General features: G+C 47.4%; 1 protein-coding gene and 1 non-coding gene across 2 annotated transcripts in view; both read left to right on the top strand.

Moving 5' to 3' along the window:
• Nucleotides 1–26965, top strand: part of RAB3GAP2 (RAB3 GTPase activating non-catalytic protein subunit 2) — a 52592-nt gene that overhangs the window by 12890 nt on the left and 12737 nt on the right. Inside the window, exons 3-26 of the mRNA XM_037069478.1 lie at nucleotides 449–572; nucleotides 1461–1542; nucleotides 3150–3197; nucleotides 3276–3351; nucleotides 3639–3740; nucleotides 4220–4319; nucleotides 5116–5214; nucleotides 6933–7081; nucleotides 8110–8189; nucleotides 8318–8407; nucleotides 9395–9534; nucleotides 11543–11759; nucleotides 12242–12385; nucleotides 12600–12682; nucleotides 12959–13023; nucleotides 15521–15611; nucleotides 18036–18163; nucleotides 20441–20654; nucleotides 21005–21102; nucleotides 22166–22271; nucleotides 22844–23004; nucleotides 23991–24219; nucleotides 26220–26393; nucleotides 26490–26596. Of these exons, the coding sequence (XP_036925373.1) occupies nucleotides 449–572; nucleotides 1461–1542; nucleotides 3150–3197; nucleotides 3276–3351; nucleotides 3639–3740; nucleotides 4220–4319; nucleotides 5116–5214; nucleotides 6933–7081; nucleotides 8110–8189; nucleotides 8318–8407; nucleotides 9395–9534; nucleotides 11543–11759; nucleotides 12242–12385; nucleotides 12600–12682; nucleotides 12959–13023; nucleotides 15521–15611; nucleotides 18036–18163; nucleotides 20441–20654; nucleotides 21005–21102; nucleotides 22166–22271; nucleotides 22844–23004; nucleotides 23991–24219; nucleotides 26220–26393; nucleotides 26490–26596 (2907 nt within the window). The remainder of the gene's footprint in view (nucleotides 1–448; nucleotides 573–1460; nucleotides 1543–3149; nucleotides 3198–3275; nucleotides 3352–3638; nucleotides 3741–4219; nucleotides 4320–5115; nucleotides 5215–6932; nucleotides 7082–8109; nucleotides 8190–8317; nucleotides 8408–9394; nucleotides 9535–11542; nucleotides 11760–12241; nucleotides 12386–12599; nucleotides 12683–12958; nucleotides 13024–15520; nucleotides 15612–18035; nucleotides 18164–20440; nucleotides 20655–21004; nucleotides 21103–22165; nucleotides 22272–22843; nucleotides 23005–23990; nucleotides 24220–26219; nucleotides 26394–26489; nucleotides 26597–26965) is intronic.
• On the top strand, nucleotides 6244–6375 carry LOC119003287 (small nucleolar RNA SNORA36 family). Its single transcript, XR_005069923.1, has one exon. It is a non-coding gene; the product is annotated as a small nucleolar RNA SNORA36 family (small nucleolar RNA).

The raw sequence follows: 26965 nt of genomic DNA on the forward strand, positions 1-26965 counted from the left end.
CATTTGCATTTAAAAAATGAAAAACCTTCCATGTCAGTGTCAGATGTATCACATAGTTCACAGACCCTCCAGCCGTAATCCTCAGACAGTGCTTTCTTGCTATCTAGCTGCAGACCCCCCGCCATTCCTCTGGAGTAGGAGTTTCCTGAAATCGTTTAATGCTGAATCATTTTGAAGTGATCCCCATGTGATACTCTTTCAGTGTCTTTCTTGTTAGTGTGCTTGTTTACACTAACATTTTGGCATCGGCATTCAAAGCTATTCGTAGTGGATATTCGTTGGCTGGTCAAGATTGACACGTTTTGATAAGGAATATTACAGAGACTTTATAAAAGATTTGGGAAAACTTCTTTTCCCCTTTTCCTTTCCCCTCGCAGTTAAGGGCAGACGAGCTGAGTTGACACTCTCAGTATTTTCCCACATGCAGTCACTGTAGTTTCATCCGCAGGAAGAAGAAGGAAACACTTGCAAGACACAGAAGACCTCCTGGCTTCAAGACTGCGTGTTGTCCTTATCTCCAACCAATGACCTAATGGTTATAGCACGGGAGCAAAAAGCTGTATTTCTAGTGCGTGAGTATCTGTTGTTTCCCAGTGGCCTTAATTTTAGTGCATTGACCAGAACAGAAAATGTAGGAGAAGGAAAACAGTGTTATTTATTTCTATGACATGCCTCGTGTCGTGGTGTTCTATAGTTTATTTCCTGTAGTTTATTTTATATATTGTATAAAACTGTTTATTTCCTTTTTGTATTTCTTTCTCTTTTTTCCTTTTCTGTCTTTTTTTTCTCTTGGCTGCAGATACTTTAGCCGTCTCTTTGTGGCACTTCAGAGACAGTGCTGGACATTGCCTAAAATTGAGGTTTTGGGTTTACACAGGGCATGAAAACCTCACTGATCAAAAGGAGATCATACAGTAAATGGCTATGAAATGGTCTTATAAAGCAAATTTAGCCTCCAGTGGCATAAATCTAACCTTTTTATATAAAAAAATATTTATTTATTTTTAGAGAGGGGGGAAGGGAAGGAGAGAGGGAGAGAAACATCAATGTGTGGTTGCCTCTCATGTGTCCCCTACTTGGAGACCTGGCCTGCAACCCAGGCATGTGCCCTGACTGGGAATCGAACCGGCGACCCTTTGCTTCACAGGCCTGTGCTCAATCCACTGAGCTACACCAGCCAGGGCTAAATCTAACCTTTTATAAGTAAAATAGGTGCAGGTACATAAGAATTAATGATTTTATTATATGGATTAAATTGGAGGAAGGAGAGACTGAGGGTAGAGTTTCATAAAAACCTTATAAAATTGTAAAACTTTATTTTACATTTAAGACCCAATCTGTAATACAGAACTATTAAATTTTGTGCTCATCATTCTACAGAGAAAGAGTCAAATTTATAAATTACTGTTTTAGTATACTAATAGTTAATGTCATTTTATACGATAACTTAATTTTTTCAGCAAAATGGAAATATGGTGATAAAGGAAAGGAAGAAATGCAGTTTGCTGTTGGCTGGAGTGGCTTTTTGAACGTTGAGGAAGGGTAGGTACCAGTTAATTGCTCTGTCCCTGCGTGTGTTGAGTGTGGACGGGGGAGTGTTTGCCTCATAAGTGAATCTGCTGAGAAGGCTCGTCTTTTGGAAGGTGAATGTTCATCCCACACCTTGGTTTTACTCATCATGTGGTTACTTTAAGAAAAAAGCAGCTGTTTGGAGAGGATTTAAAGAAGCATTCAGAGAAAAATATTATGATGCCCTTCCTATATTTCGTCTATTTCTCTGTTTTTCATTACTGATTTTATTCAGCCAGAACGTCAAGGGCAGTAATTATCTTATCTGCTCTCCTAGCATTGGGCTTGTACTTAAAGAGGACAGTGCTACACTAATTCTTTTTCTATTTTTATTTTTATTTCTACTTTTTATTGAATTTATTGGGGTGACATTGCTCGATAGAGTTATGTAGGTTTCAGGTGTATAAGTCTATAATGCATCCCCTGTGTATTGTATTGTGCGTTCACCACCCCAAGGCTGCCGTAATCCTTAAACCTCATAAAGGCTTCAGAAGTGCAAGTTGGTAAAGCCAGGTGTCCTGCTGACTCAGGAAGTTTGCAAATCACACCTCTAGTGTGGCTACGTGATGGAGCCCAGCCTGGAGCCAGAAACTGTTTCAAATTAAATTTTTATAACTCGAAGCTCTCTGATGAGAATGAATGCGATTTTTCAGACTTTGAATTCAGATAAAAGACTCCCAAGTGCAAGCCCTTAGTACATGCCTGGCACGTTGTAGCTACTCCATGAAATGTCTTTTATTAAAAATGAACATACTGCTCTCTGTCATTTAGCCTAAAGCATTTTGAAGACACTTAATTTCTGTCACAAATGCAAAACAAACATAATGGTTGAATCACTTTAAGGAAAACAAAAAAGATTGTATTCAGTGATTACCTACTACGATGCACGGGGCAAGAGTGTGTATTGTTTCTTTCTTTGTTTGGTTTTGTTGTTTAATCATTTCTTGAGTAAGCTAGTGATGGTCCCGAAGGGTGACTGATTCAGTAACAGTCGAGGAGTTATTGTAATTTTGAGGCTTGGTCTCTGAGCTTCTGACAAATTTCTCAAGTCCACATGTCAGAAAACAGATCTCTAGGGAACATCCGGGCTAGCATGAGCTTAGAAACAGGTTGTCAGGGGCAGTTTCTGCCGAAGAGGATGACACAGCAACCCACCGGGGGGAGGACAGTGCGTCCCTAGAACAGCGTGCTCCGCAGACCCGCAGTAGTGGCTCGGAGGGTGGGCGGTGACGGCTGCCGCTGGGCCTCCATCGATGCCCTCTCCGTTCTGTGTCCGTAATCGGTGTGTGTGGTCAGGTTTGGTTTTCTCTGCTTTCATGCCTTTCACGACAACACAGAGTGAAAGATACTGTTCCTTTTTTTCCTTAATGTCAAGTGGATGTCACATGACCTTTTGTGGGAATGGATTTTACCATCTGACGTAGGGTGGTGGCATTTGCCGGTGTGTTGATGGGCGTTGAATCAGACTGTCCCTCAGAGCTCACCTTGCACCCCTGCCTGTGCACAGCACCTTGGGAGGAGTGAGGGCAGTGGGTGCCTTCGTTCGTCGGACGAGCACAAGATTTTGTTTCTGATTTCAGGGAATGCGTGACCAGTGCTCTGTGTATCCCACTAGCAAGCCAGAAGAGGTAAGGCTAAATAAGAGGTGTTGGTTCGCTTTGCTTTGACTTGGCGGGCTGTTCCATCAAGAGTTTTGTCTGCGGCAGGAGTTCCACTGGGCGTCCCGACTGGACCTGCACCGTGCTGGGCTTCACCTCCGGCTCCGTGCGCTTCTACACAGAGGTGAGCTGGGGCCGGCGGCCAGAAAGCGCCCGCTGACGGGCATAGCCAGGCTCGCAGCCCCACTGCGCTCACTGGTGACTCCTCCCCCTGCCCCTGGGATGTGTGGGTGGCACTGGGTGGGGATGGAGGCTGCACAGGGCTGGGGTGGCGGCGGAAGCTCTGGGGAAAGCTGTGTTCTTCTGAGAGGAGGGGACCTGGTGGCTGTGGGAGACTTGATGGGGAAACGCCGTACCTGTTCAGGTGTGACGGTGGGGGAACGAGCAGGCTGTCCTCTGTGCCTCCCCTAGAACGGCGTGCTCCTGCTCGCACAGCTCCTGAACGAGGACCCGGTGCTGCAGCTGAAGTGCAGGACCTATGAAATCCCCCGGCACCCCGGCGTGACCGAGCAGGTAGTGGGCGGGCCTGTGTGCGGAGCACCAGGGGCTTCGCTTTGCAGCAGTCCTCGGCCAGACAGAGCACTCTGAGATTAATTTCCCATTGTTTTTACTCCTCCTCTGCCTGAAACTGCCCTGTGCGTTGGTGCTGACAGCTGTTTAGTCCTGGTATTTTTAAAAAAATTTTTAAAAGATTTTTATTTATTTATCTTCAGAGAGGAAGGGAAGGAGAGAGGGATAGAAACATCAATGTATGGTTGCCTCTCGTGAGTCCCTTGCTGGGAACTGGCCTGCAACCCAGGCATGTGCCCTGACTGGGAATCAACCACGATGGTGTGGTTCGCAGGCCCGCACTCAATCCACTGAGTTACACCAGCCAGGGCTTAGTCCTAGTATTTCTTTATTGTACATTAATCACGGCATGCAGCTCTAACAGAAAAGTGGATGCTCTTACTCGGCAATGATTATGTTCTTCTCTGCTATTCCTCTGGTAGAATGAAGAGCTGAGTATCTTGTATCCAGCTGCCATTGTGACCATCGACGGGTTTAGCCTTTTTCAGTCCCTTCGTGCTTGTCGAAATCAAGTAGCAAAAGGTAATTTGGGGGCAAGGAATAGCAAACTTGTGACGATGCTTGTCATATTTAATTGAGCCTACGCAGACAATTAAATGCGTCTTCTGAATTAGAAAGGCCTTCCAGACTAGGTTTACAGGAGGAACCCCGCTGTGGTGGAAGTGGGCGGACGTTGTTGGGTGGATGGCTCGGTCAGCTAGAGGTGGGGACGGAAACATCCACGTGTGCCCCTGGAGAGGGTGCCCTGCGCAGGAACAGTTCAGCAGCGCGCCCTGGCCAGTTCACAGAGAGATTTGCAACTGTGTTAGGGCCGAGCAGCCAGACTTCTCACTGGATCTGCAGCTCTTGGGCCAGTCTTCTGCCAGGGAGAGACACACCATCCATTTCACACCACAGTTTTAAAGGCAGTAAAATAGGGGGAAGAAGAGCCTTACCACCAGTCAAAATACCAGCATCCATGCCTCGCAGGTCAGGGCTGCTGTCCGCCCCCGGGGAGAAATTGCTTACTTGGCTCCAGCCGTGGCATGGATTGAGTGGGATTGCTAGTGAGAGTCTAGAGTTGTAAACAGTCTTCTCTAATTGCTGGAGTGTTCCAGAATCTCTCGTGAGAGCCAGTGGGCCCTTGGAATGTTTACGTGTTATGTGCATTGTCTTGGCATGAGTGGTTTTCACTCTATGCCTTGTTTAACATTACTTTGTCTCATTACTATAAATCGAAATGTTAGAATAATAAGTTATATTTTTACGATTTTTTAAAATAAAGCTTCATTTGTCCTTTATAGTTAAGTTTGGTTTGTCTAATTTTTATCTTTGACAGCTGCAGCGTCGGGCAATGAGAACATACAGCCACCACCATTAGCTTATAAGAAGTGGGGTCTACAAGATATTGACACTATCGTTGATCATGCTAGTATTGGTAAGCATCACTAGTTCAATTCTTTTGGAATTCACTTCTTGTACTTTCCGATTGAAGCATCCATTTTATTGATTAGAATTGTAGGCTTATTCTTATGTGAAGAGAAAATGCATTGCTTTTAGTGAGGCTCTTGGAAGTTCGTTCTGACTTACGGATTACCATAGATTCCTGTCTCTTTTTTTTTTAAAGATTTTATTTATTTATCTTTAGAGGGGAAGGGAAGGAGAGAAGTATCAATGTATGGTTGCCTCTCATGAGTCCCCTGCTGGGAACTGGCCTGCAACCCAGGCATGTGCCCTGACTGGGAATCGAACCTCGATCGTGTGGTTCTCAGGTCTGCGCTCAGTCCACTGAGCTATGCCAGCCAGGGCCAGATTCCTGTATTTTAAGTTTTAATTATTTTGCCCTCAGCAACAGTACTGGACAGTGTTAAGCCACTCACTATTTTACTTAGTTTTTCTGCAGATGAGTGTTGTCCCTATAATTACCATACAGGTTAGTCTTTTCAAAGTGTGACCTTTACACCAGCAGACTGCAAGGAAAGCAGTTTCTCCTTGGGAGCAGAAGTTGAAGGCTCACTGTGCTGGGTGTCAGGAGTCCTGGGACGGAAAGAAATGCACAGTCCCCGCTTTCAGGAAGCTGAGTCTCGTTGACAGCAACACGGGGGGCAGTTACAGGACTGCAGTCTCGCTGTAGACAGTGGACCGCTGGAGTGGGGAGTGGAGACAGATGTGAATGCATTTTGCCCTTGCAGAGAAGTGTTTTGTCCACTTCATTCTCCTTACCCTCTTTGATCTCCTGGTGGGGCTTCCAACGGTCTGACCCCAACTGGAGGTCCGAGTAACCCGCACATTGGCTGGGAGCGAGCAGGGAGAAAGGGCAGGAGCGTGAATCTAGAGGCCACTCTCTGGCACACAGATCGCTTGGCTACTGCTGCATAGAATCGTGTGGTATACTCTGTATTAAACACCTTGTTGGTCGACATTCAGGTTTTCTGCGCTCTTTCACCAGCAGAAAAATGCTACAAAATTCCAAAGTGTCGAGTTCAATTCAGGGTAGCGTCCCTGTTCTGTTAATTAAGCTTTGGAACGTTGAAACAGGCTAAGGAAAATGACTGGGTGGAAGACATGTCTCTATTCATTTATCTCCCAGCCAACAAAATAAATGAAAAGTACAATGTAAAGTTCTGACTACTTCCTTCAGCAAATAAACGAACGAATGACCACCTGGTGTGTCCCAGGAACTAATATTGGTGCTAGACATACAAAGCAGACGGTCCCCCTGCCCTGCTGAGGTTCACGTTCTGGCAGTGAGGAGGCAAACCGTAAACAATTAAACCGAATATATAAATATGGTACTATCAGAGTGTTAGCGAGCATCATGAAAAAAGGGGCGGAGTTAGGAGGGTGCAGGCCACAGGAAGTGACATTCGGACAGCGCACGAAGGGTGAGAAGGGCCCGCCCCGGAAGAGGGCAGGAAGGGCGGTCTGGGCAGAGGAAGCAGCAAAGATGAGATGCAACATCGTGTAGCTTAGAGGAATGATAGACGGCCATTTCTGCCTCATGAATATGTTACAGGATTAATTTTGTAGATTCTAAAAGTGACTTTTTCCTGCTCCATAAAATCGAGAAGTTAGTATCTTAGATGGAATTGAACATTCGATGACCTACGGTGGCAGTGTCATTCCAATCGCGTGTTGTTGTCGCTTTATCATTAGGTATCATGACGCTGTCCCCTTTTGATCAGATGAAGACGGCCTCCAATATAGGTGGATTTAACGCAGCCATTAAAAACAGTCCGCCCGCTATGTCTCAGTACATCACTGTGGGGTCCAACCCGTTTACCGGCTTCTTCTATGCTTTAGAGGTGAGAGTCCTGCCCCCGCTCATGAGCAAGGCCACAGGCTGGTTTCTCAACTGGTCCACAGAGTGGGGGTGGGGCCTTAGCCTTACAAAAATTAAGCAGTTTACATTTTTAAGTCTCAAATTTTTAAAAGATTTTATTTATTTAATTTTAGGGAGAGAGACAGAGAGGGAGAAAAATATCAATATGTGATTGCCTCTCACATGCCTCCTTACTGGGGACCTGGCATGCAACCCAGGCATGTGTCCTAGACTGGGAATCGAACCCCCAACCTTTTGGTTCGAAGGCCGAGCTCAATCAACTGAACTATGCCAGCCAGGTCTTTAAGTCTCAATTTAAATGCAAATGGATCTCAGCTCACTTTCTTCTAAATTCTTGAATTCACTGAAAAGGTACTAAAGTCAGGGTAAATCTGACTCTTTGTTCTGATGCCCCGAGTTCTTGGACACTTTGGACACTTGGGCTGCCTTCAGAGAGTGGGGCTGTGGTCAGCACCACGGGGCTGTGGGTGACAGCTGCCAGGGACACGTGTCAGCCAGGAGCTGTCCGCACAGAGCAGGCTGCCCACTGTCGTCATCCAGGGGGTGAAAACTGCCACGGAGAACCGGGGAAGGTTAGGTGTCTGAAGTGGCAGCCCTTCTTTCTCACTTGAAAAGCAGCCTTCTCAGAATTGCCCGACCTCCCTTTTTACTTTAATAAAAACGTATTTTGTTTTAAAAAGAGGGGAATGGGAAACCCACAGCCCTGCTTCAGTAATGCCACCTTAATGCCCTACTTCAAAATTTTCCATTAAACTACCACTTAAAGGGGGGACTCCTGAAGATGGGAGACCGCCGTGGTTTTTACATTTGCACCACGCAGTCGGAACTGTTGATGGCGTCTGCCCCTCCTGCAACACAGATTTTACTGCAGCCTCTGAAAGGAGCTGCAGATTTCTGCGTCTCAGACTTCTTACAATGGGCCTTGTTTAGAGTGTGTGCCTTGTTCCTCATCAGCCCTCAACGCTTTCTCCCCACCGCCCTGTCTTCCAGGGAAGCACGCAGCCGCTGCTGTCCCACGTGGCTCTCGCAGTCGCCAGCAAACTCACTTCTGCCTTGTTTAACGCCGCCAGGTAATCGCTTGGTGATGGCATCGAAACACCTCTGATTCCTGTCTAGCTCGGTGTGGGCCTCTGGTTCGGTGTTCTGCGCTTTGACCCTCCGGAAGCCTCAGTTTTATTTACATGTTTCCCCTTTTCAGTGGTTGGCTTGGCTGGAAGAGCAAGCATGAGGAAGAAGCCGTCCCGAAGCAGAAGCCGAAGGTTGAACCAGCCACCCCGTTAGCTGTCAGGTCAGTCAGTCCCGCGGGTCTGCAGTGTTCGTGCTGGTAGAAGGGGACTGGGAGGTGGGTGGTCTTTCAGTGCACGGAGCTCTCACTCACAGGTCTTCCGAGCCTCTGGGAGTCCTGGGTTTGGGACCATTTCCCCCACAGAAGGCGAACCCCATGCGGACAGCGTAGCATTACCCAAAATAGAGTTACCACCATGAAGGGAAGTAGGACCTCCCAACCCTTGTCAATGTCCTTCTCCTAAAGAGATGTAACTATCATCGAAATGAGTTGAAGTTTATCTTACAAGTTTTTTCATCTTATTTTAAAAAGTAAGATTTTGTGTGAATTTTTAAATTCACCCAAGAATGAAGCAATAAGCCAGATGGCCCTATGCATCCCAAATAGATGTAGCAAATTTGAGCACTTAGTCTCAGGGACTTTGGTCATCGTGAGCTCTCCTGGTCCTCTGTCAGCACCTCTTTACTTTTATTTTACTCACAGTTCTAATAAGATTGATTATAGACCAAGAGCAGCTTGGAGAACTACTTAGAAGAAGGAAAGTTCTCGATTTGGACCCACAGCACGGGTATCAGGAAGATATGAAATCTATCCAAAGAGAACAGATTAGGAATAAGAACTTAAATGGACAAAGGTGCCTGCAGAAGAGCTGAGTTTCCTCAAGTTCAGTTCGTTGTGAGGGTATTGTTTTCCGTGATGTCATGCTTAATCAAGGAAAGATGTGATATACTTGATGTTCTCTAAAAACAGGAGGTTGTGGGTGTTTATATAGAAAACCTATGAAACAGACGTTTTTATTATTTTATAGTGGAAGACACTTCTTTGTATATGTCATAGTGCAAAGTGTCCGGCATAAATAATCATGAGTCCATGCAAGGTTTCTCTCTATAAAAACAGATTCAGCCTATTTCATTTATGTATTTCATTCTTGTGGTGTCTGTTTCTAGCTTGGAATATGATTGGAGCTTTCTGTTTTCTTTCGACTATCAGATTTGGGCTTCCAGACTCGCGACGCCATGGCGAAAGCATATGTGTGTCCCCGTGCAACACGCTGGCGGCGGTGACGGATGACTTTGGCAGAGTCGTTTTGTTGGACGTAGCCCGAGGAATCGCAACGCGCATGTGGAAAGGTGCTTCCTTGCAGAAGTCGGGTAGCAGATGAGCAACATTGTCGTCCTTTTGCTCCTGGCTGATGGCACTGTCACCCTTTATCTTTATGCTCTCTTTTTTTTTAACACGTACTCATATCAGCAACCCTCGATCCAGTAACCCAACTACTGTGTCTTTAAGTCTGATGAACTCGTAGGCATTTCCAACCTCTTTTTTATGTTCTTTTTTCAATTCTTGAACTCAGTTTTGCCCCTGCTACATTCATTCCACTTCACAAGGCCAAGATTCAGTCAAATGTTCTTCCCAAATCGAATGCCAAGTTTTTCAAATTTAAGAGCAAAATCTCATAGAGTCTGCCTTTGCTGACTTGCCCTCCATATTCTGTGCTTGGGTCCGTTTACTCAGTTTCTTGGTAACCATGTCAGTTGGGAGTTGTATTTCTCTGCTAATCACAGACTAAAGTACAAGACTGATATGAAATCACCACAGTATCGTCAGGAACCGATTGTCCTTCCATGTAGGTCCCCCACACAAGGCTTTCTCATGGTGCAAATGGCTGCTGGAGCTCCAGCCTTCTTACCTCTATCCCAGGAAGGAAGAAGGGGAAAGGAGGAACTATCAATTGAGTCAATCTGCTTTGAAGATATTTTCTGAAGTCCCTCTATTCTTTTTATATAAAACATTAGCCAGGGGGTTGTCACATGGTCTTACATCACTGTAAGGGAGACTTGAGACTATGAAGGCACACTGTCAACCTGAACACAATGAAATGTCTTTGACTAAGGAAGAGGTGGAGAATGCATCCTTTGGGATTATATGGAATAGTAACATGTCAGTGCAGGTTGGAAAACACCTTCCAGTGCAGTCTGGTCTGTACTTAACACTCTGAGAAATAGTGGATTCGAGGACATTAAATCACTCCGGAGCAGCTGAGTCCACTCTCAGCTTGTTGCCAAAGAACTGCAGGGCTCACCTGCCACATTGTTGAGCATCTGTGGAGATAGGTTTCGGTGCTGAGATGCACCGTTTCTCCTGGTGTTTGTCTTCTGAAGCTGCATCAGCCGTGTGCTCTCAGCGCGACTTAACCAGAACATAGAAGATGTAGGTGCAGCAGCCAGTCCCAAGCCATGGTGGCACTCCCATGGCTGGCCTTNCACCTTCCAGTGCAGTCTGGTCTGTACTTAACACTCTGAGAAATAGTGGATTCGAGGACATTAAATCACTCCGGAGCAGCTGAGTCCACTCTCAGCTTGTTGCCAAAGAACTGCAGGGCTCACCTGCCACATTGTTGAGCATCTGTGGAGATAGGTTTCGGTGCCGAGATGCACCGTTTCTCCTGGTGTTTGTCTTCTGAAGCTGCATCAGCCGTGTGCTCTCAGTGCGACTTAACCAGAACATAGAAGATGTGGGTGCAGCAGCCAGTCCCAAGCCATGGTGGCACTCCCATGGCTGGCCTTGTGCTCACCTCTCAGCCGCTGGTGTAGCCGGTTTTCCTCCCTGTGCTGGGGAGGGAAGCATTGGTTGCCGTGAGCAGGGCGCCCCAGGAAGGAAAAGTGCCGGCAGCACCTCAGTCTGTCAGCCCTGTCTCCCACCATCACGGGGACTTTCCTGAGTAGCAGGAAATCAATCAGCTTGATCTCTTCCTTGTATTTTAATTGGACTGTTACTTTAAATCCAGACCTGATCACCTCCCCAGAATGCTTTAGAGGAAGAAGTTTTTAAAGAGAGGGAGGCACAGGAATGGGGTCGGGGGAGGGTACTCATGGGGCTGCGAGGACACCTGTTTTCTTAAAGAAAAGTGATGTAAAGCAAATGGAGCAAAATAGGAAGAGATAATAAAATTTCATGGTTGATTCTGTATTTATTATAATTATTAAGATTTTGTGTTTATGGTATTTCATATTTTAAAAGCAACAAAGTTCTGTAGTTTTTCTTAAATCCCTCCCCTCAAATCCTGTAGTACTTCAGAAGGCTACTATTAAACTTCGGTTTATTAACTAATTGGCATCTCTTTCTTCTGTCTCTAAGGGTATCGGGACGCCCAGATTGGCTGGATCCAAATTGTAGAGGACCTCCACGAAAGAGTCCCCGAAAAGGTGGATTCTTCCCCCTTCGGAAATGCTCAGGGCCCCAGCCGAGTAGCTCAGTTCCTTGTGATCTACGCCCCGAGGAGGGGCATTCTGGAGGTGTGGAGCACACAGCAGGGGCCCCGAGTGGGGGCCTTCAACGTGGGAAAGCACTGTCGGTAAGCTGCCCTGCGACGGAGAGGCACGCTCTAAGGAAAGCTCGCATTCAGTCTGCTTACTGGTTCGCACGCTGTTTGAGATGTGAAATGTTGGTCTTTTCCCGCACATATATGGAAACAAAGAAAGCTTTGAAAAGGCCATGATGTGCTCCTGAGTGACCGTTAGCTTTGCTGCTGCCACTTGTCCCTGTCCTTTACGTGGTGGAGGCTCCGATGGGAAGGTACCTTCAGATGGTGGATGTGGCGCATGCTGTTTGCCATTGCAGCATAGGCCCAGGCTCCTGCCCTCTCCACGCACATGTTCATGGGCAGAGCGCTGCTGGTCGAGTCCTGCTTTACCTCTGGCTTTGGTTCGGTTTCTGTTTGCTCTATGAGTGCTCCCGAATTGCCGGTAACACTGGGGCCCCGAGCTCCAACAGAAGCGACCTTGTGGCATTTGTCCTCTCTCTGATGTTTTTACTTGCTGCTCTGTGATTCCTCAGGCTTCTGTATCCTGGCTACAAAATCATGGGCTTGAATAACGTCACCAGTCAGAGTTGGCAGCCACAGACATACCAGATCTGCCTTGTCGACCCCGTGTCCGCGAGTGTGAAAACAGTCACTGTCCCTTTCCACCTGGCACTGAGGTGAGACCGTCGTGGGTCTGCTTGCTGACCCCCTCCGCTCACTTTTCCGGGTCCTGTGTTTTGTTTTTGTTTTGTACTTGCTGTGTTCTTATTTTGTTTTGCTTTTCTTATTGGACTGATACCTTTAAAATTAAGCAGGAAGACTACACAGGGCAGAAAACAGCTGGAGTGTCAGAAGGAAAACAGTGAGAACTTGCTGTGTTTATTGTTTCAGTGACAAGAAGAGCGAGCGTGCCAGGGACATGCACTTGGTGAAGGAACTGGCAGACCTGCTGAAGACAAAGTCTGACAGTCTTGGTAGGTGCCCTTTCGTGGGAATGAGCGAGCCGACTGCGCCGTTTTCAGACCTAACAGCCCGTTCTAAGTGGGGGGGTCCCAGTGCTCAAGTGCTTCATGAGCTGCAGGCAATGCTTTCCCACGGACTCGCCCTGTGAGTGACAGGACCAGTCACGTGACAGAGCCCAGGGACCCTTTGACCTGACTGGTAGTGCAGATACGTGCACTTCTCTTTCAGAATAAAGTTGACCTGTAATAAAAATGAAAATTTTACTTGGCCTAATTTTCTCTTTCTAGATTTGGTGGAAAGAGAAATAAAGGAAGTAATTCTCGATATTAAGTACCCTGCAACCAAAAAGCAGGTGAGTGCACGTGTGAACTTCCCTGTGGAGTGGCCGTCACGTGCCCTTCCAGAGGAAGGGCTTTAGTGTCTTATTTACTCTTCTCACGTGACAGGCAGTCTCCGTGTTCTTATTCATGTTCGTCCTTTCTGACATTCCCATGTGGAACTTCCTGCTGTCCTTTTTTCCTTTCTTTTCCTTTCTTTTAAAGTAAATAACATTACCATCCATGTAAGTGCGTGTGTTTTACACACGCCCCCACACAGGACATACGTTCAGATTAAAGGATAATAGAGTAACCCTGCGTGATGACCACCCCCTGAGGTGGAAGGTTTCCGGGGGCTCTCAGGAGCCCTGGGTGTCCCTCCCCAGCCGCGGCCCGCCCCCGCCATCGCAAAGGTGTGCTGTGTTCAGAGTTTGGCTTCTCTGTTGCTCTTCTTCAGCCTTGTGTCATTGTCACGTGGCAACTTGAAAGCGTATGGGTTCGTCTTCTGCCTTTTCAACTGTCCATAAAGGGAGTCACGCTGCACGTCTTCTGTGACGACCCTCCTGCCCCTGGGGTCTGGGCCTCACCCCGCTGATGCTCCTGCAGCGATTGGTGGCCAGTGCCCAATTCCTCTCTAAACGCATAGGCCGGGGCCTGCGTGTCTCCTGGGGCCTGCACACAGGAGTTCAGCAGAGCGCTGGAGTTTCGCTCCTCGGCATGTGCCATCCGCTGGCCTCTAGTAAGCTCTCCTGGCAGTTCTCTAAGAAAGGAATACAAAGAATTTCTCCTGCATTTGTACCTGAGAGGGGAGTGCAAGGCTCTGAGCGTCCTCAGCCGCACCGGGCGATGGATGCTGAATTGCCCTGAGTTCAGCCTTGTCCCCACTCGTGTGCCCACTCGAGCTGTGTGAGGGGCCCTGCTGCTCCCTGGCCTCGGCTCCACAATTGAGATGCGGTGACTCGTGATTCCTTCCACCCCTGCCCCTGTTGGTGATGCTGCGCCATCCAGCCTTGCAGGACACTGCAGTTCCCATGGGTGTGGCGAATGCCGCTGCTGCTCCCCAGAACCAGGCAGCTGATGACTGCTTCATTTCTGGAATGTTCCTGGCTGGTGGCCACAGCTCCCCAGCTTTTTCATCTATCCGCTCTAAGCTCCTTCAAGTGGGGACCTTTTAGAATGTGTCATTTTTACACTGCACAATACCTAAAGTCATTTACCTAAAGTAAATAGGTAAAAAGGTCTCTCAAACTGAGACCTTAAGAAGGGGTTAGGAACTTTTCAAATATACTGAAGAAAAGGGTCAACATGAGCAAAGGCAAAGCAGCAGACAGACGCAACGCGCGTTAAGGGTGGTCACATAACCATGCACATGCAGCTTCCACATCCCAAGTGCTTGTCACTCGCTTTCAAACACGGCAGGGGTCCTTGCCTTCCCCTTTCCACAGCGAGAACACCTCACTAAAGTAAATAGGTTCGTGGGAGAATTCGGTGACTACTGATTCCTTTTTGTGCCTTTCGTTTTACTTTTCAAGCCCTTGGTGCATTTTATCGTAGAATAGGCAGGTCCCTGAGATTTTCAGACCAGCTGTCCGTTGCCTGGACAGTGCCGAGTGGCTCCCCTGTTCCTCGGGCAGAGTCTCGGGGATGAGGACGGCACTGCGGTGACCCAGTGGGCCTCTGCGGAGGCCGCCGAGGGAGTCTGGGTCAGAGGGGGGCGCCATAACCCAAGCGCCGACTCCTCATTTACGTCATGGAGCAACGCAACCGGGAAACTGCAGCGGGTTCCAGCGGTCCGTCCTGATTCTTTTTTACTGTACCTCTGAACTGTGTGTGAAGCTGTGAATTCTATCAAAAACGTTAGAAAATCTAATGGTGAAAGTCTTGCATTGTTTTCGAGGCTAAAGGGACAAAAGAAACCACTTTTGACTTCAGAAGACTGAATAGTAGGGAAGAAGATCAGGCCTGTGGCATAGAGACAGAACAGATGCGGCTGACATTTCCTGGGCTGACATTTCCTGGGCCGTTTGCCTCTCCCGGTCGCTTTCTTGGCATCCCCCAGGGAGTCGCGTCCTCTGGGGCCTGAGCAGCCTCTGGAGACACCCGCTCAGTCCGTTGCTGCCCCACAAACACACAGGTGTGGGTTCGGTCTGATGGTTGTCTCATGCTACATCCTCAGGCGTGAGCCTTAGCTGCAGCTTCTAACCCACTGGCAACCTGATGGTTGTTTCCTTATGTGTGAAGGGAACTCGATGTTAAATTTCTGCCAGGGGAAGGGGTGGGCAGGTGGAGTGCCGTGGGGAGTAAATATGTGTAGCCCGGCCTGAGGATTCAGCCCATGTGCGGTAATTAAGGAGTCATTAACTTTTTGTCATTATACCATATTTGGCATGCCATGAAATTGATCACGTATTACTTATGATTCCACTTTAAATGGAGCATCCCTTTTTGGGGTAGGGAAAGTATAGACATAAAACTCAAATTTTAAACAAAATCCTTGCCTTTGAATTACTGGAACTGCTCAATATCTCCTAGGCTTTGGAAAGCATTCTGGGAAGTGAACGTTTACCGTTTTCCTGCCTTAAAGACGTCACCCAGACTCTTGTGGACACTTTGAAAAATCAAGGTAATGGGTTTGTACTGGTTGGTGATCATGGACCCACTGAGGTTGTGTCACTCTGGTTGTAGAAAGCTGTTCACGGCTTACACGATCCTGTTCCTTTAATGTGGGAACAATGTCCGAAAGGTAAAGAGGTACTTGTTTCCTGCCTTTAGGGTTTGGGCACTTCTTTACTCCCTGTCTATTGTATGCAGTTGCTCTTTGAGCTTTCTGACTGCGGTGCCTCAGTTTCTCACTGTGAATATTTATTTTTCATCCTCCCACTGTGAAGAAATACCAGCATAGAGAGATGAGTGACTTCCAATACAGTCGTAGAGTGGCTCAGAGCTGTGGGCAAGAGGTGCAGTTCACTGCGCTGTTTTTTCTTTTAGCTTCATGAGAGGAGTGACATTTTCGAGATGGGAGTCCTTTAATGTCGTTTTGATCAAGATCGTGATAAAAAACATGTACGATTTAATTAAGGTTCCGTTAGTGTCTGGAAGCCACATTGTCTCACCCCTTCCCTCATGAACAGAGTCAGCTCTTCACACATCACAGGCTCTGATTCAGTAATTGGCTCTGAGTGTCCTTGTTGTTTACTCTTCAGAACTCATTTGTCTAGTGATGAAAGAGATCCGTAGCTAGGGGGCTGTAACTCCGTATTCTGTGCAGCTCAGGTAGCAAAATCCAATGTGTTCTGATTTGACATCAATTAAATTGCACTGACTTCTCTGGTCATGACTTTTTGCTTGTGGTGTTCATTATATAAAGCCCACTTCAAAGTAATTATGTTTAAGGCGACTTACTAAATAAATCAAGATCCACCTTTTCAGGACTTGAAGCTTCCGTCTGTTGAGGTTCTTTTTTCAACGCACATGTAAAACTGACTTTGGGTACACAGTGGCCTCCTTTAATGGACCGAACTTGATAAAAATTCCTCTTTTAAAAACCATAGTACACTTACGAAGCCCCCACTCCCCGCCTAGCTTTAACAAAATACCAACATTGATTAAACCAACAGTAAGTTATCTTGCACTGGGCTGGGAGTAAACTGAACACCATTGTTGGGGTTTTAGAAAATCATCACTATTTTCAAGTTCTGCCCATAGATGAGAGTCCTAAAATTTGGGGAGATTTAGAATTCTAAGCTTTGCTGTGGCTGTATCAACTTCAACAGCATTCCAGGTCACTATATACTGAATAAGAGTTTTGGGGGGTCTTCAGCATCTGCCTTTTTAAAGAGTAAATATTTGTTTCATATATAAATACTTAATTTATTATATAGGAATGTATTATATAGTATTTTTTCAGTATTAATGTTGGGGGGAAAACCTTCATTGATAGAGAATATTAAGTGAAATCCTACTTTGGTCTCTTTGCCAAACTTTCTGGAGGACACGCCTATCACTGTGCACAGTTTCTGGCTGAATTTTAATGTCTTTGACCAGCATCACCGCAGAAAGGGCCAGGCAGTTTCAGTTTTATCTTTGTTCCGTGTGTGAGCCCGATGGGTACGTAGCCCAGAGTTAGGGGCTAAAAGGAACCATTTTTTTCCTTTTTACCGAATCTGTTGGGGTAATACTGGGTAACACAGTCACACAGGTTCCAGGTGCACAAGTCCACGGCATGTCATCTGTGCGCTGTACTGTGTGGTCGACACCCAGAGTCAAGCCTCCCTCTACCACCATTTATCCCCCCACACCCTCCTCCCCCTCCCCTGACCTCTCCCCAGCAGTCACCACACTCTTGGCCATGTGCAGGAGTTTTTTCCCTTGTTTTTCTTTGTGGCTCAGTCCCCCCCCCACACTGCACCCCCCACCTCCTTGATAGCTGTCAGCCTGCTCCTGTGCATGAGTCTATCTCTAGTTGACTTGTTAGTTAACATTTTCAAAGCTGTTTCCAGATCATCTACTTAAATTTCAGTATTCAACTAAGATATTTCTCCTTTCTTTTTACTTTAGTTATTTTTTTACCCCTACTATTAGAGCAGCTTACTTCATTTAAAAATTTAGATATTTTGCTATGGTAGAAAAATTATCTTTGCCTTATTAATGNCCCCCCCCCACACTGCACCCCCCACCTCCTTGATAGCTGTCAGCCTGCTCCTGTGCATGACTCTGTCTCTAGTTGACTTGTTAGTTAACATTTTCAAAGTTGTTTCCAGATCATCTACTTAAATTTCAGTATTCAACTAAGATATTTCTCCTTTCTTTTTACTTTAGTTATTTTTTTACCCCTACTATTAGAGCAGCTTACTTCATTTAAAAATTTAGATATTTTGCTATGGTAGAAAAATTATCTTTGCCTTATTAATGTGCTAAAGCTTAAAATCCCAGTATTTGATGAAATAGAATGGGGAATTATATAATATTAAGAGGTTTAATGAAGAAACGCCTTTTATGAATCTGTGAAATATTTCTCTTTTAGTGTATTTTTTCTTTTACCTTCTAGAACTTGAGTCTGTTGACGAGGGATTGCTCCAGTTTTGTGCCAATAAACTGAAGTTGCTCCGTCTCTACGAATCTGTCCATCAGTTAAATTCCCTGGGTTTTCATTCTGACATGCCCTTCTCTGACCACGTGAGTAACCCCGTCACTCACTGTGCAAAACAATCTCTTTATTTTCCATTTTTAAATTGGTAGTCACAATGTAGAAAATTCAGAATTTTTATAAGCATAAAGGTGTATTTTCTTTACAAGACCGCCCAGCTGGCTCAGTCTTGCCTTGCTGTTAAATTTATATGATTTATGCTAGAAAATTAAATTTTCTTTTTCTCCCGTTTTCACTGTCCTAGAAGCACCTAGTTTTTCTCAACTCATTTTTTTCATTTAAGGTTACTTCTTATAACACAACTTCTGCACAACCTTTGCCAGTTAAAATACAGCAGTTTACTCAAGTAGCAAAACTTCAATTTCCTTTAAAGAACAACAACAAAAGACTCTGCCAAGCAGAGGAGAGCACTTTCTCTGTGTTGTTAGCGAACTCCTGTGCACTTCTCTGTGGTGTGCTCCGCACGAAATGCATTTTTAAGTGATTCTGTCTTACGCCCAAGTGTTTACGATAATTATAATGAACGTCCTGTGCTTTTACTATATAAAACATGAAAAAGTGAGAACCCCTGTCATTGTGATTCAGGTGCACTCTTGTTCATTTCTGAGGGCTGTTTATAAAAATTCTTACTTTCTGTACAAAGAACTGAAGTGTCTTTAATGGGGCATAGAGAGAACGGCACCCTCTTCCCCTCAGGTTACTCTGTGACCCGGCCCCGTGTCTGGGTCTCCTGCCCGCCGGAAGGAGGGGGTGCCACCAGGTGTCAGGTCGCTGGGGGTGCTCTTAAGAGAATTTCCTGGTGTCTCTGAAAGTTAGTGGAAGCCTTTTATTCTCAGTACATGTACATGAATAAAAATTTGTTCAGCATAAATATCGGACAAGATTTTCTTTCTGTAATGGGAACAACCTACACATTTGAACATCTTGTCTATTTTTAGGATTACAGATGGACCTTATAAAGTAATAATAATATTAGTTATTATTTAGTAATAATCTATTCATAATAACCTGTGACAGCTGCCATGATAAATGACAGCACCCTTTTTTCTGGATGTTTTGTTTTGCTGTCTACTTCCTGAATAATGTGAAATTATTTCAAGCAACAGAAAGGTTCAAGTTGATTGTTATGTCTGTAGGCTTGCCTACACATTTCGCAGATTCTTCAATACCTAATGTTTTCATAAGAACCCACCTGTCTGTCTCACACCTTGCCAAAGAAAGTTAAATGTATGGCTTTGCTAATCCCCCATGGAACTCATTTTCATTTTTAGTCCCAACCTAATGTGCAAAGATAAAAGAATTACAACATTTTAAAAATCAGTTTTCAGATAATTTTTTTCTTCTTAAAGCACTTTTTAAGAATTAAAACCATATTTGCTGTAGACTTGTTTGGATCCTTTACAAAACACACGGTCAGCTTCTACACTGAATGGCTACTTTTGCACATATGAATCTAAAATTCAGCTCTGAAAGAACTCATTTTTGCCGTTTCTGGGGCATAGTTCGTGTGAGCTCGTCTAGAAATTCAGCGTAGCGTTGACCTCCCGGCATGTGTTCAGTAGCACGTCACAGTGGACTGCGTGGTTGTGAAAACAACAGCCTTCGGTCAGTCAACGGAGCTGCCCTTGTTGAAGAATGCAGCTTCCATCACATCACTGTGGGGGAGAAAGTTTTGCTTGCACCGTCAAATTTATGATCTTTAATGTGTGTGTGTGTGTGTGTGTGTGTGTGTGCTTTCTCTAACTTCAAAAGATAATCATGTCAGGAGATGCAGGCCTTGTCCTGCACGCACAGCCCGAGAAAGCAGTTTGAAAGGGCAGTGGGTTGTGTGTTGGACTTTCCAGCGTCCAGGTTGCTGGGAGCCTCGTGGAGGGTTTGTGTGTGGACGCCGAGGGGCCTGCTTTCTAGGGTCTGCACTGTGTTGCTGCTGCCTCATGAAGGGGCAGTTTCTCGTCGGCTAGTTCTTTAGTGGCCTCAGAAGCTCGAGTGGCAGGTGACACCCTGTTAAATTTTTGTCTGATGGCACAGTAACACGCGTATTAAAACTTGAGCATTTTTTAAAAGTCTCATCTCAAGAAATGTGGGATTACTTTATTTAAATACCCTCGTACTCATGAGCGTGAGTCAAGTTGCAAGCAGGTAATTTGAGAGTGCGGTTTCCAGCAGAGCACGTTATAGCGATCCCATTCGTTACCATCCGTCTTTGGCTGATGACCTTGCGTTCACTTCAGATGCTGGGGTTGATGTCTATGGCAGATTTGGAGAAAGAGACCTGGTCTGTTCAGAATTCCCCCCCTGTTTTTAAGGACTTGGCTGCCTTACTAAGGCTTGACGAAAACGAACTCCTTAAGCTCCAGGCGTTGTTAGAGAAATATAAGCAAGAGACCCCCAGGACTGCAGTGCGATTTTCTGATGAGAAGGACGGCGTGTGGCCTGTGAAGACATTCCTGGAACACTTAGAGTGTGAGAAGGACGTGATCAGCGTGAAGAAGATAAGTGAAGAGGAGTACGTGGCCTTAGGTAGGTCGAGGCGTGAGCCGCTCCTGGAGTCCCTCCTCCTCCGGAGCAAAGCCTGGGAGGAGCTGGTGGCACGTCAAGGGTGCCGCTCGCTTTGAAATTAAATCAAGCAAAGAACTGAGTGTGTCGTTCTCAGTCACGCTCTGGACGGGCAGGCAGTATGTTGGGAAAGTCACATGGTTCTGACAAGTGGGCTCGCGAGACAGTGTTGCTCTTCTGCTTTTGCCCAAGTCCAGCAAATGGAGCAGTTGTTCCTGTCCTCTCCTGCTGTGCGGCTGTTTGGGGCTTAGGGTGCAGTTCAGGAAGGGCGTCCACGTGGTCCCGGGCTAATACATTTTGGCTTTGTTTCCCAGGCAGTTTCTTCTTTTGGAAGTGTCTGCAAGGTGGCTGCCCCACGGAGGACATGTGCCGCGCTTTGGAGTCGGCCGGACTGAGCCCCCAGCTGCTGTTGGTGAGGTTTCCCGTCACTGGGCGCTGTCCTTCCTTGCTCACGTTCTCCAGAACTATCCCTTTTTTTTTAACCATTGTCTAAAGTGTATCATAGAACATGCATGAAAACCTCCTAAAAATGGTCAAAGAAATTTAAGGTCCCCATATTTAATTAATAGTATTTTCTTTTCCCCACCCCCTGTAGATTATAACAAGCATGTTCCATGCTTGGCCGAAAACAAATTTAGCATCTGATCATCAGTAAAAATGTTAGAATGAGGAAAGATCCAGAGAACAAAGCGAACTTCCCCTACAGCAGCACAGAGGTGTCAGGCGTCCCCGCACTTGGGCTGCGAGCCGGAACGTAGTCTCTGTGGCGTAGGAAATGCAGACAATGGGGCCGTCCCGCGGACGAGCCTCAGCACTCGGCGTCTGCATGTTCTGAAACGGGCAGGGAGGAGACCCGCCTGCGTCACGTGTGCTTCTCCTGCCCCCACGTGCGGTCGGGCACAGCCCTCGCTCGCACTGACCAGTTGGGAAGGGTGAGGGAAGAGGACCTTCTCTAAAAAGGGAAAAAGAGAGCCCACGAGTTAAAGAAAGAAATTGGGTGTACAATAAGATAAGCTATTTTTAAAAACCCCATGGGGTCACTGTGGTCACCTCGGTCAGAGGAAATGGCAGCTGATCCCAGCTCTCGCCGAGCCCTCGGGCCAAGGGAACGTACAGTGCAGGGTTGTGTCCTCTGAAAATTGTAATCTTACTGGAATTGTGTTCCTGAAGAAGTTGGGCACTCATAACATCAGTTGTATACATTTTTAAATATGCAAAGATTTCTAAATGTGCTGTGTCCACCGAGTTTTCTGAGAGACCCACGTTTGACTGAGTCACCCTTTGCTGTAGTGCCTTATACGGGTGAGACGGGGCAAGGTCCAAAGCCGGGGAGCAGCCTCCCTGGCCCGGGGGGCCCTCAGATCACATTCTGCTGCTCAGACGTTGAGGGGGTGCCCTTGGGACGTGACTTGTATTTGTGTGAGTTAGCCTGTGAGCTAGCCTGTGAGACTGAGAGGGTTTGACTTTGATTTCAGTCTCTGCTCCTGAGTGTCTGGCTTTCCAAGGAAAAGGACGTTCTGGAGAAGCCCCAGTCTGTCTGCTATCTTCACGCCATGCTGTCGCTCCTGAGCAGGATGAAAGGTGCGATGCTGGGGCACTGGACGCCGGCATCCGCGGGAAAGCCGTCGGCTTCTGCGCCCGGAGGCAAAGCTTGTGTTTGAAATGCCACCGATGCCGTGGGGGGGGGTCGGGCTCCCAAGGAAGGAGACTACGGTCCTTCCAGCATTTCACTCTGGGGGATCTTTTGTTTCCAGAGAAAGCACGTAACGCACTTCCAGTGTGCTTTGTGGAAATGGTGCTTTCAGCAAAAATCGTGTAATGATGAATAATGCATTTGCTTAATTCAGGTAAATCAAGTCTTGGGGGGAGGTTATTATTTTTCTCAGTTTTGTTCTGATGAGGACAATCATCCACAATGTTGAAACATTGAATAGTAGTTCTCTGCAACGATGAGCTATTCCAAAGGGATTTAAAGCGTGTTGAGAAGAACAAGGAAATGGAATGTACACGTTCTAAAATAGGCTGAGGATTCTTTCCCAGTTCGTTCAGAAAGTGACGAGTACATCACTGGGGAACTGAGTTTTAACACTGTGTTGAGTCTGAGAGATTGGGCCCCATATTGAGAAACTAAGGGTTCCCTGTGAACTTGGCAGTGGCCATCGACGACTCGTGGGACTCCCAGTCGGTGTCCCCTTGGTGGCAGCAGATGCGCACGGCTTGTATCCAGTCCGAGAACAACGGGGCTGCACTGCTCTCTGCACACGTGGGGCACTCTGTCGCCGCGCAGTTGTCCAACGGCGGGACCGAGAGGAAGGTCAGTGGGGGGTGCTGCCCAGCCTGCAGATGGGCCGCTCTTCTTCCATTTGTGGGGCCACGGGGTCTTCCCTCTGTGTGGTGCCGGAGACCTGAACTGTGTGTCTGCTGGTTCTTATTTGCCTCTCAGGGCTGAGGGGTGGGGAGGGGTACTATCCTTAATCTGTTTGTTCAGACAACATGCACACGTGAACTTAGCCATCACCATGTGGCACAGGGGAAAAGTGCTGAACTTGACCCTGCTCTGCCAATGGCTGGGGATTGGTGGTGAGTCCCTTAGAAATGAGTTTTGTGGCCTCAGTTTTCTCATCTAAAAGAGGTCAGGGACAGGCTGCATTTATTTCTCAGGTTTGTTCTGGTTTCTGAAAATTTAACGATTGTGTTCACACACCCCCCTTTTATAAACACATTGTTTGGGCCATGTGGCATTGAATGACTCAAAGAAAGGTATCCTGTTGACCCTTTGGCTTTGTGGTTTTTCCTCATCTCTTGGAGGCTCTTTTAAAAAAAAGTCTGACATCAGGTATAGTGGGACGTAGCTCAGATACTTTTTGTAGGGGGTGGTGCGTTAAACTGGACGAGACACTTGAACCAGGTCTGTGGACAGACACAGCACATTGTCAGTCTGTAGTTCATGGGCTCAGTTTAATGTTACTAGCTTGAAGTGTTTATGACCAGGCAGAGAGAAATGTGAGGCACATTTTTCATGTTGGTGTGTTGTAAAAAGAGACCAGTCTCCTGATACTGTGGCCCTGACAGCTCGGGGGTCACCACAGGCCTCCTGGGGATGCCCGGACTCCATCCTCGCTGCCCCTGGGTCTCCCATCCGCTCCTAACCCTCATGTCCCATCCAGGCAAGCAGCAATATTTGCGAACCGACGTCTGTGTGCTGTGCTCTGACTACCCATCAGCCTTTGAGTTCAAAGCTCATTCACGTTCATGGGGAGTCAAGCTGTGCCAGGTTCTCACCAGGGCCTTTTCTGTCAGCTTTCCCAAACAGCGGCGGGTGCAGACGCGGAGGCCCTCACGGACTCCTGGGAGGCCCTTTCCCTGGACACCGAGTACTGGAAGCTCCTGCTCAAGCAGCTGGAGGACTGCCTCGTCCTGCAGACGCTGCTGCGCAGCAGGGCGAGCCCACGCGCCTGCCGGCCATCCGCGCTGCCTGCCGAGCCGCCCCCCAGGCTCTCCGTCAAGAAGCTCCTCGAAGGAGGCAGAGGTAACCCGAAGTCTGCTGGAGCCTTTGTGCCCATACGCCTGTGTTTTGGGGGGTGTGCTTCCGTTTTCTTTTTTTACAGAAGTGACTAAAAGAATAAGGAGAGAGAAACATGCTCAGGTTTTAAAAGTGTAAAGATGGCCTAGCGCATACTTCCTCTCAATCCTTTCAAAGTCTGCTCCTGCCAGTTCCCGGCCCAGAAACCCCCACCCACATCCCGTGGCCTTACAGCGGTCAGAGGGCCTCCCTCCCCCCCGCCCCCCGCCTTCCAGCTTCCTGTCTGGTGAGGCCACATCCCCTCACACACCTTGCCTGGCACAGCGGAGCCCAGGGGACGGGGTGCGGGAGCCCATCGGCAGCTCCAGGCCAAGCCAGGCACTGGGAGATTTGTGACGTGTAGTGCCCTTCTCACCAAACGCCCGTTGGCTCTGGGAATTACAGTTATTTTCATAAACCATCAGCATGCAGTGGGGTTGTTATTTTAATTTTAAAATGAATATATGAAACTTTTTAATAATTTCTCCACTTCAGTTTCTCTTACCATAAATATTGGTAAACATAGCCCATAAGGTAAGGTTCTTTGGGGCTCTCTACAACTTTTAAGCATCTCAGGGACTGAAGCTGAGACTAAGTCCAGAAACTGCTGGAACTAAGTAGGTTCTGGAGCTTGCTCTCCAAGCACTGCTGACTTTGAATCCAACCCACTTTCCCATTCCTTGTGTCTCACTAGATTTCTGTGCAAATCCCCGTCTCCAGGTCTGAGCCCGTGCGTGCTCCTCCCCCACTCCCCATCCTCATTCTCGTTTCTTCTCTGGGACCTCCAAATCCCAAAGCCTACTTGGCTCCAGGGCTGCTTCCTCCTTTCAGGGAACCTCTCAAGCCACAGGCTGCAGCTTTTCTCCTCCATGCTCATTTCCACAGAGCTCTGTCGCTCTTGTCCGATGTGCGAGTCCCTGCTGGCCTGGTCCCCAGGCTCCTGGGCATGTTACATACTGAGTGATCTTGATGGCAGCCCTTTCCTTCCCAGCAGCTCCATCAGGTGTGGGATGCTGCACTGACAGTTTTTCTGGGTTTGAAACACCCAGGAACCTGTATATTTTTACCTAGTTTACTCGTTTTTGCATTCCTTGTAAGATGTGAGATTTTCCATTATAAACTCACTGTGCCCCACGCTGCCACTTGGTAAAAGGGAGGGGACACCATTTTCATATTCGAGGGAGCAGCATTGTCAGGGCCTTGACTGTGGACGGAGAATTCACCGTTGACCTGGAAGTCAAATGTAACACATTAGGTCGCCCGACACACAGCTCTCATCTACGTTCCTGGTCACTGGGGCTTCCCTGAGTCCTCCTTTCTGTGGAAACATTTACATTTGAATCAGAAGAGGAGAAAGACTGAGAGAAACACATGGGAAATTACAGAAAATGTATAATTTGTTTTAGGTAATAAACAGGATTCTTCACTTTGAAAGCGGTCCTGTTTGTTTTTATAATTTGGGGGCTATGTTGATTGCAACTTGGAATACAGCATCATGTTGTTGATTAACTGTGGCTGCATTTTGCCCCAACTAGTGCAGACAGGCAAGTTAGTTGACTATTAAAAGTAACATATTGCCCGAAGAAGCCTAAGCAGATATGCTGGCCCATCTGTTTTTACTCGTATGTAAATGAAAGTGTTTTAAAGACACACTCATCCTTCATCTGTGTCAGGTAAAGTCTGTGTCGAGCTGTGAACGTAGAAGGAATGTGGTACCCGGACACACGTGTGTCTGCATTTATATGTGTCGGATATTGCAGGCGAGTCGGAAGATGCCCTTGGGCAGCAGGTAGCCTACTCGCCCTCACAGGTGGGCGGTAGGTAGGTAGTAACGCGCTGTGACTCTTGTGGGTTTGGGGGTCACTTTCAGGCTGCAAACTGAATGGCACTTAGGTCTCGTCCTCAGAGATGCTCCCTCCTGTGGTCACTGCCAGTGTGACCTTTTCTCTCTCGTCTCCGACCTGTAGGTGGCATCGCAGACAGTGTGGCCAAGTGGGTATTTAAACAGGACTTGAGCCCTGAAGTGTTGAAACTGGCCAATAAAGAAAGAGATGCAGCAAACCCGGACGAAGCCGAAGAAGGTACTCACAGGGGCCTGTTGGAGGTGTCAGCGGCGGACGTGGACTTGGGAGCCGTACCAGGTAGCACTTCTACAGGGAGAGGCAGGGACTCCTGGGAGGAGGCTGGTGGGGCTCCCGAGGCAGGACTCTGGCGGGACTCAAGTCTCTGCCTTGCAGACCTGCTGCGGGCGGCCTACGAGCAGTTTCCGTGCAGCCTGGAGCCGGACACACTGCACGCGCACTGCTGCTGGGAGTACGTGGTCCAGTGGAACAAGGACCCGGAGGTAAGGTGCTGTGCCGCCTCGGGGCGGGGGTGCCTCCTGTGTTCGTGCGCATGCTGCTGTTACCTAACTCATTGGGGACGTGGGCCTTTCCCCCTGGGGGTGTCTCCTCCAGCTGTGCTGGGCCTTTTCATCCCTTGTCCCTCGCAGCCCTCACAGTAAACCCAAGTGTGCGGGGTCGTCCTTGTCCTTGCTGTGGAACCAGGGCTCGGAGAAGCGACGTTCCTGGCCTGAGGTCGCACTGCGGGGGCTGTTCCTCAGTGGGGTCTAAGGCCAGTGTGGCTTTCTGTCCCGGCTGGGTTGTGCTGAGTATATTTCTTACTGCCTTTTGAGTTCCTGGGTGAGATAGCACCCACCTAACAGAACATCGTT

This window comes from Sturnira hondurensis, unplaced genomic scaffold, assembly GCF_014824575.4.
Source record: "Sturnira hondurensis isolate 20B ecotype Veracruz unplaced genomic scaffold, ASM1482457v3 Scaffold0018525, whole genome shotgun sequence".
Lineage (NCBI taxonomy): Eukaryota > Metazoa > Chordata > Mammalia > Chiroptera > Phyllostomidae > Sturnira > Sturnira hondurensis.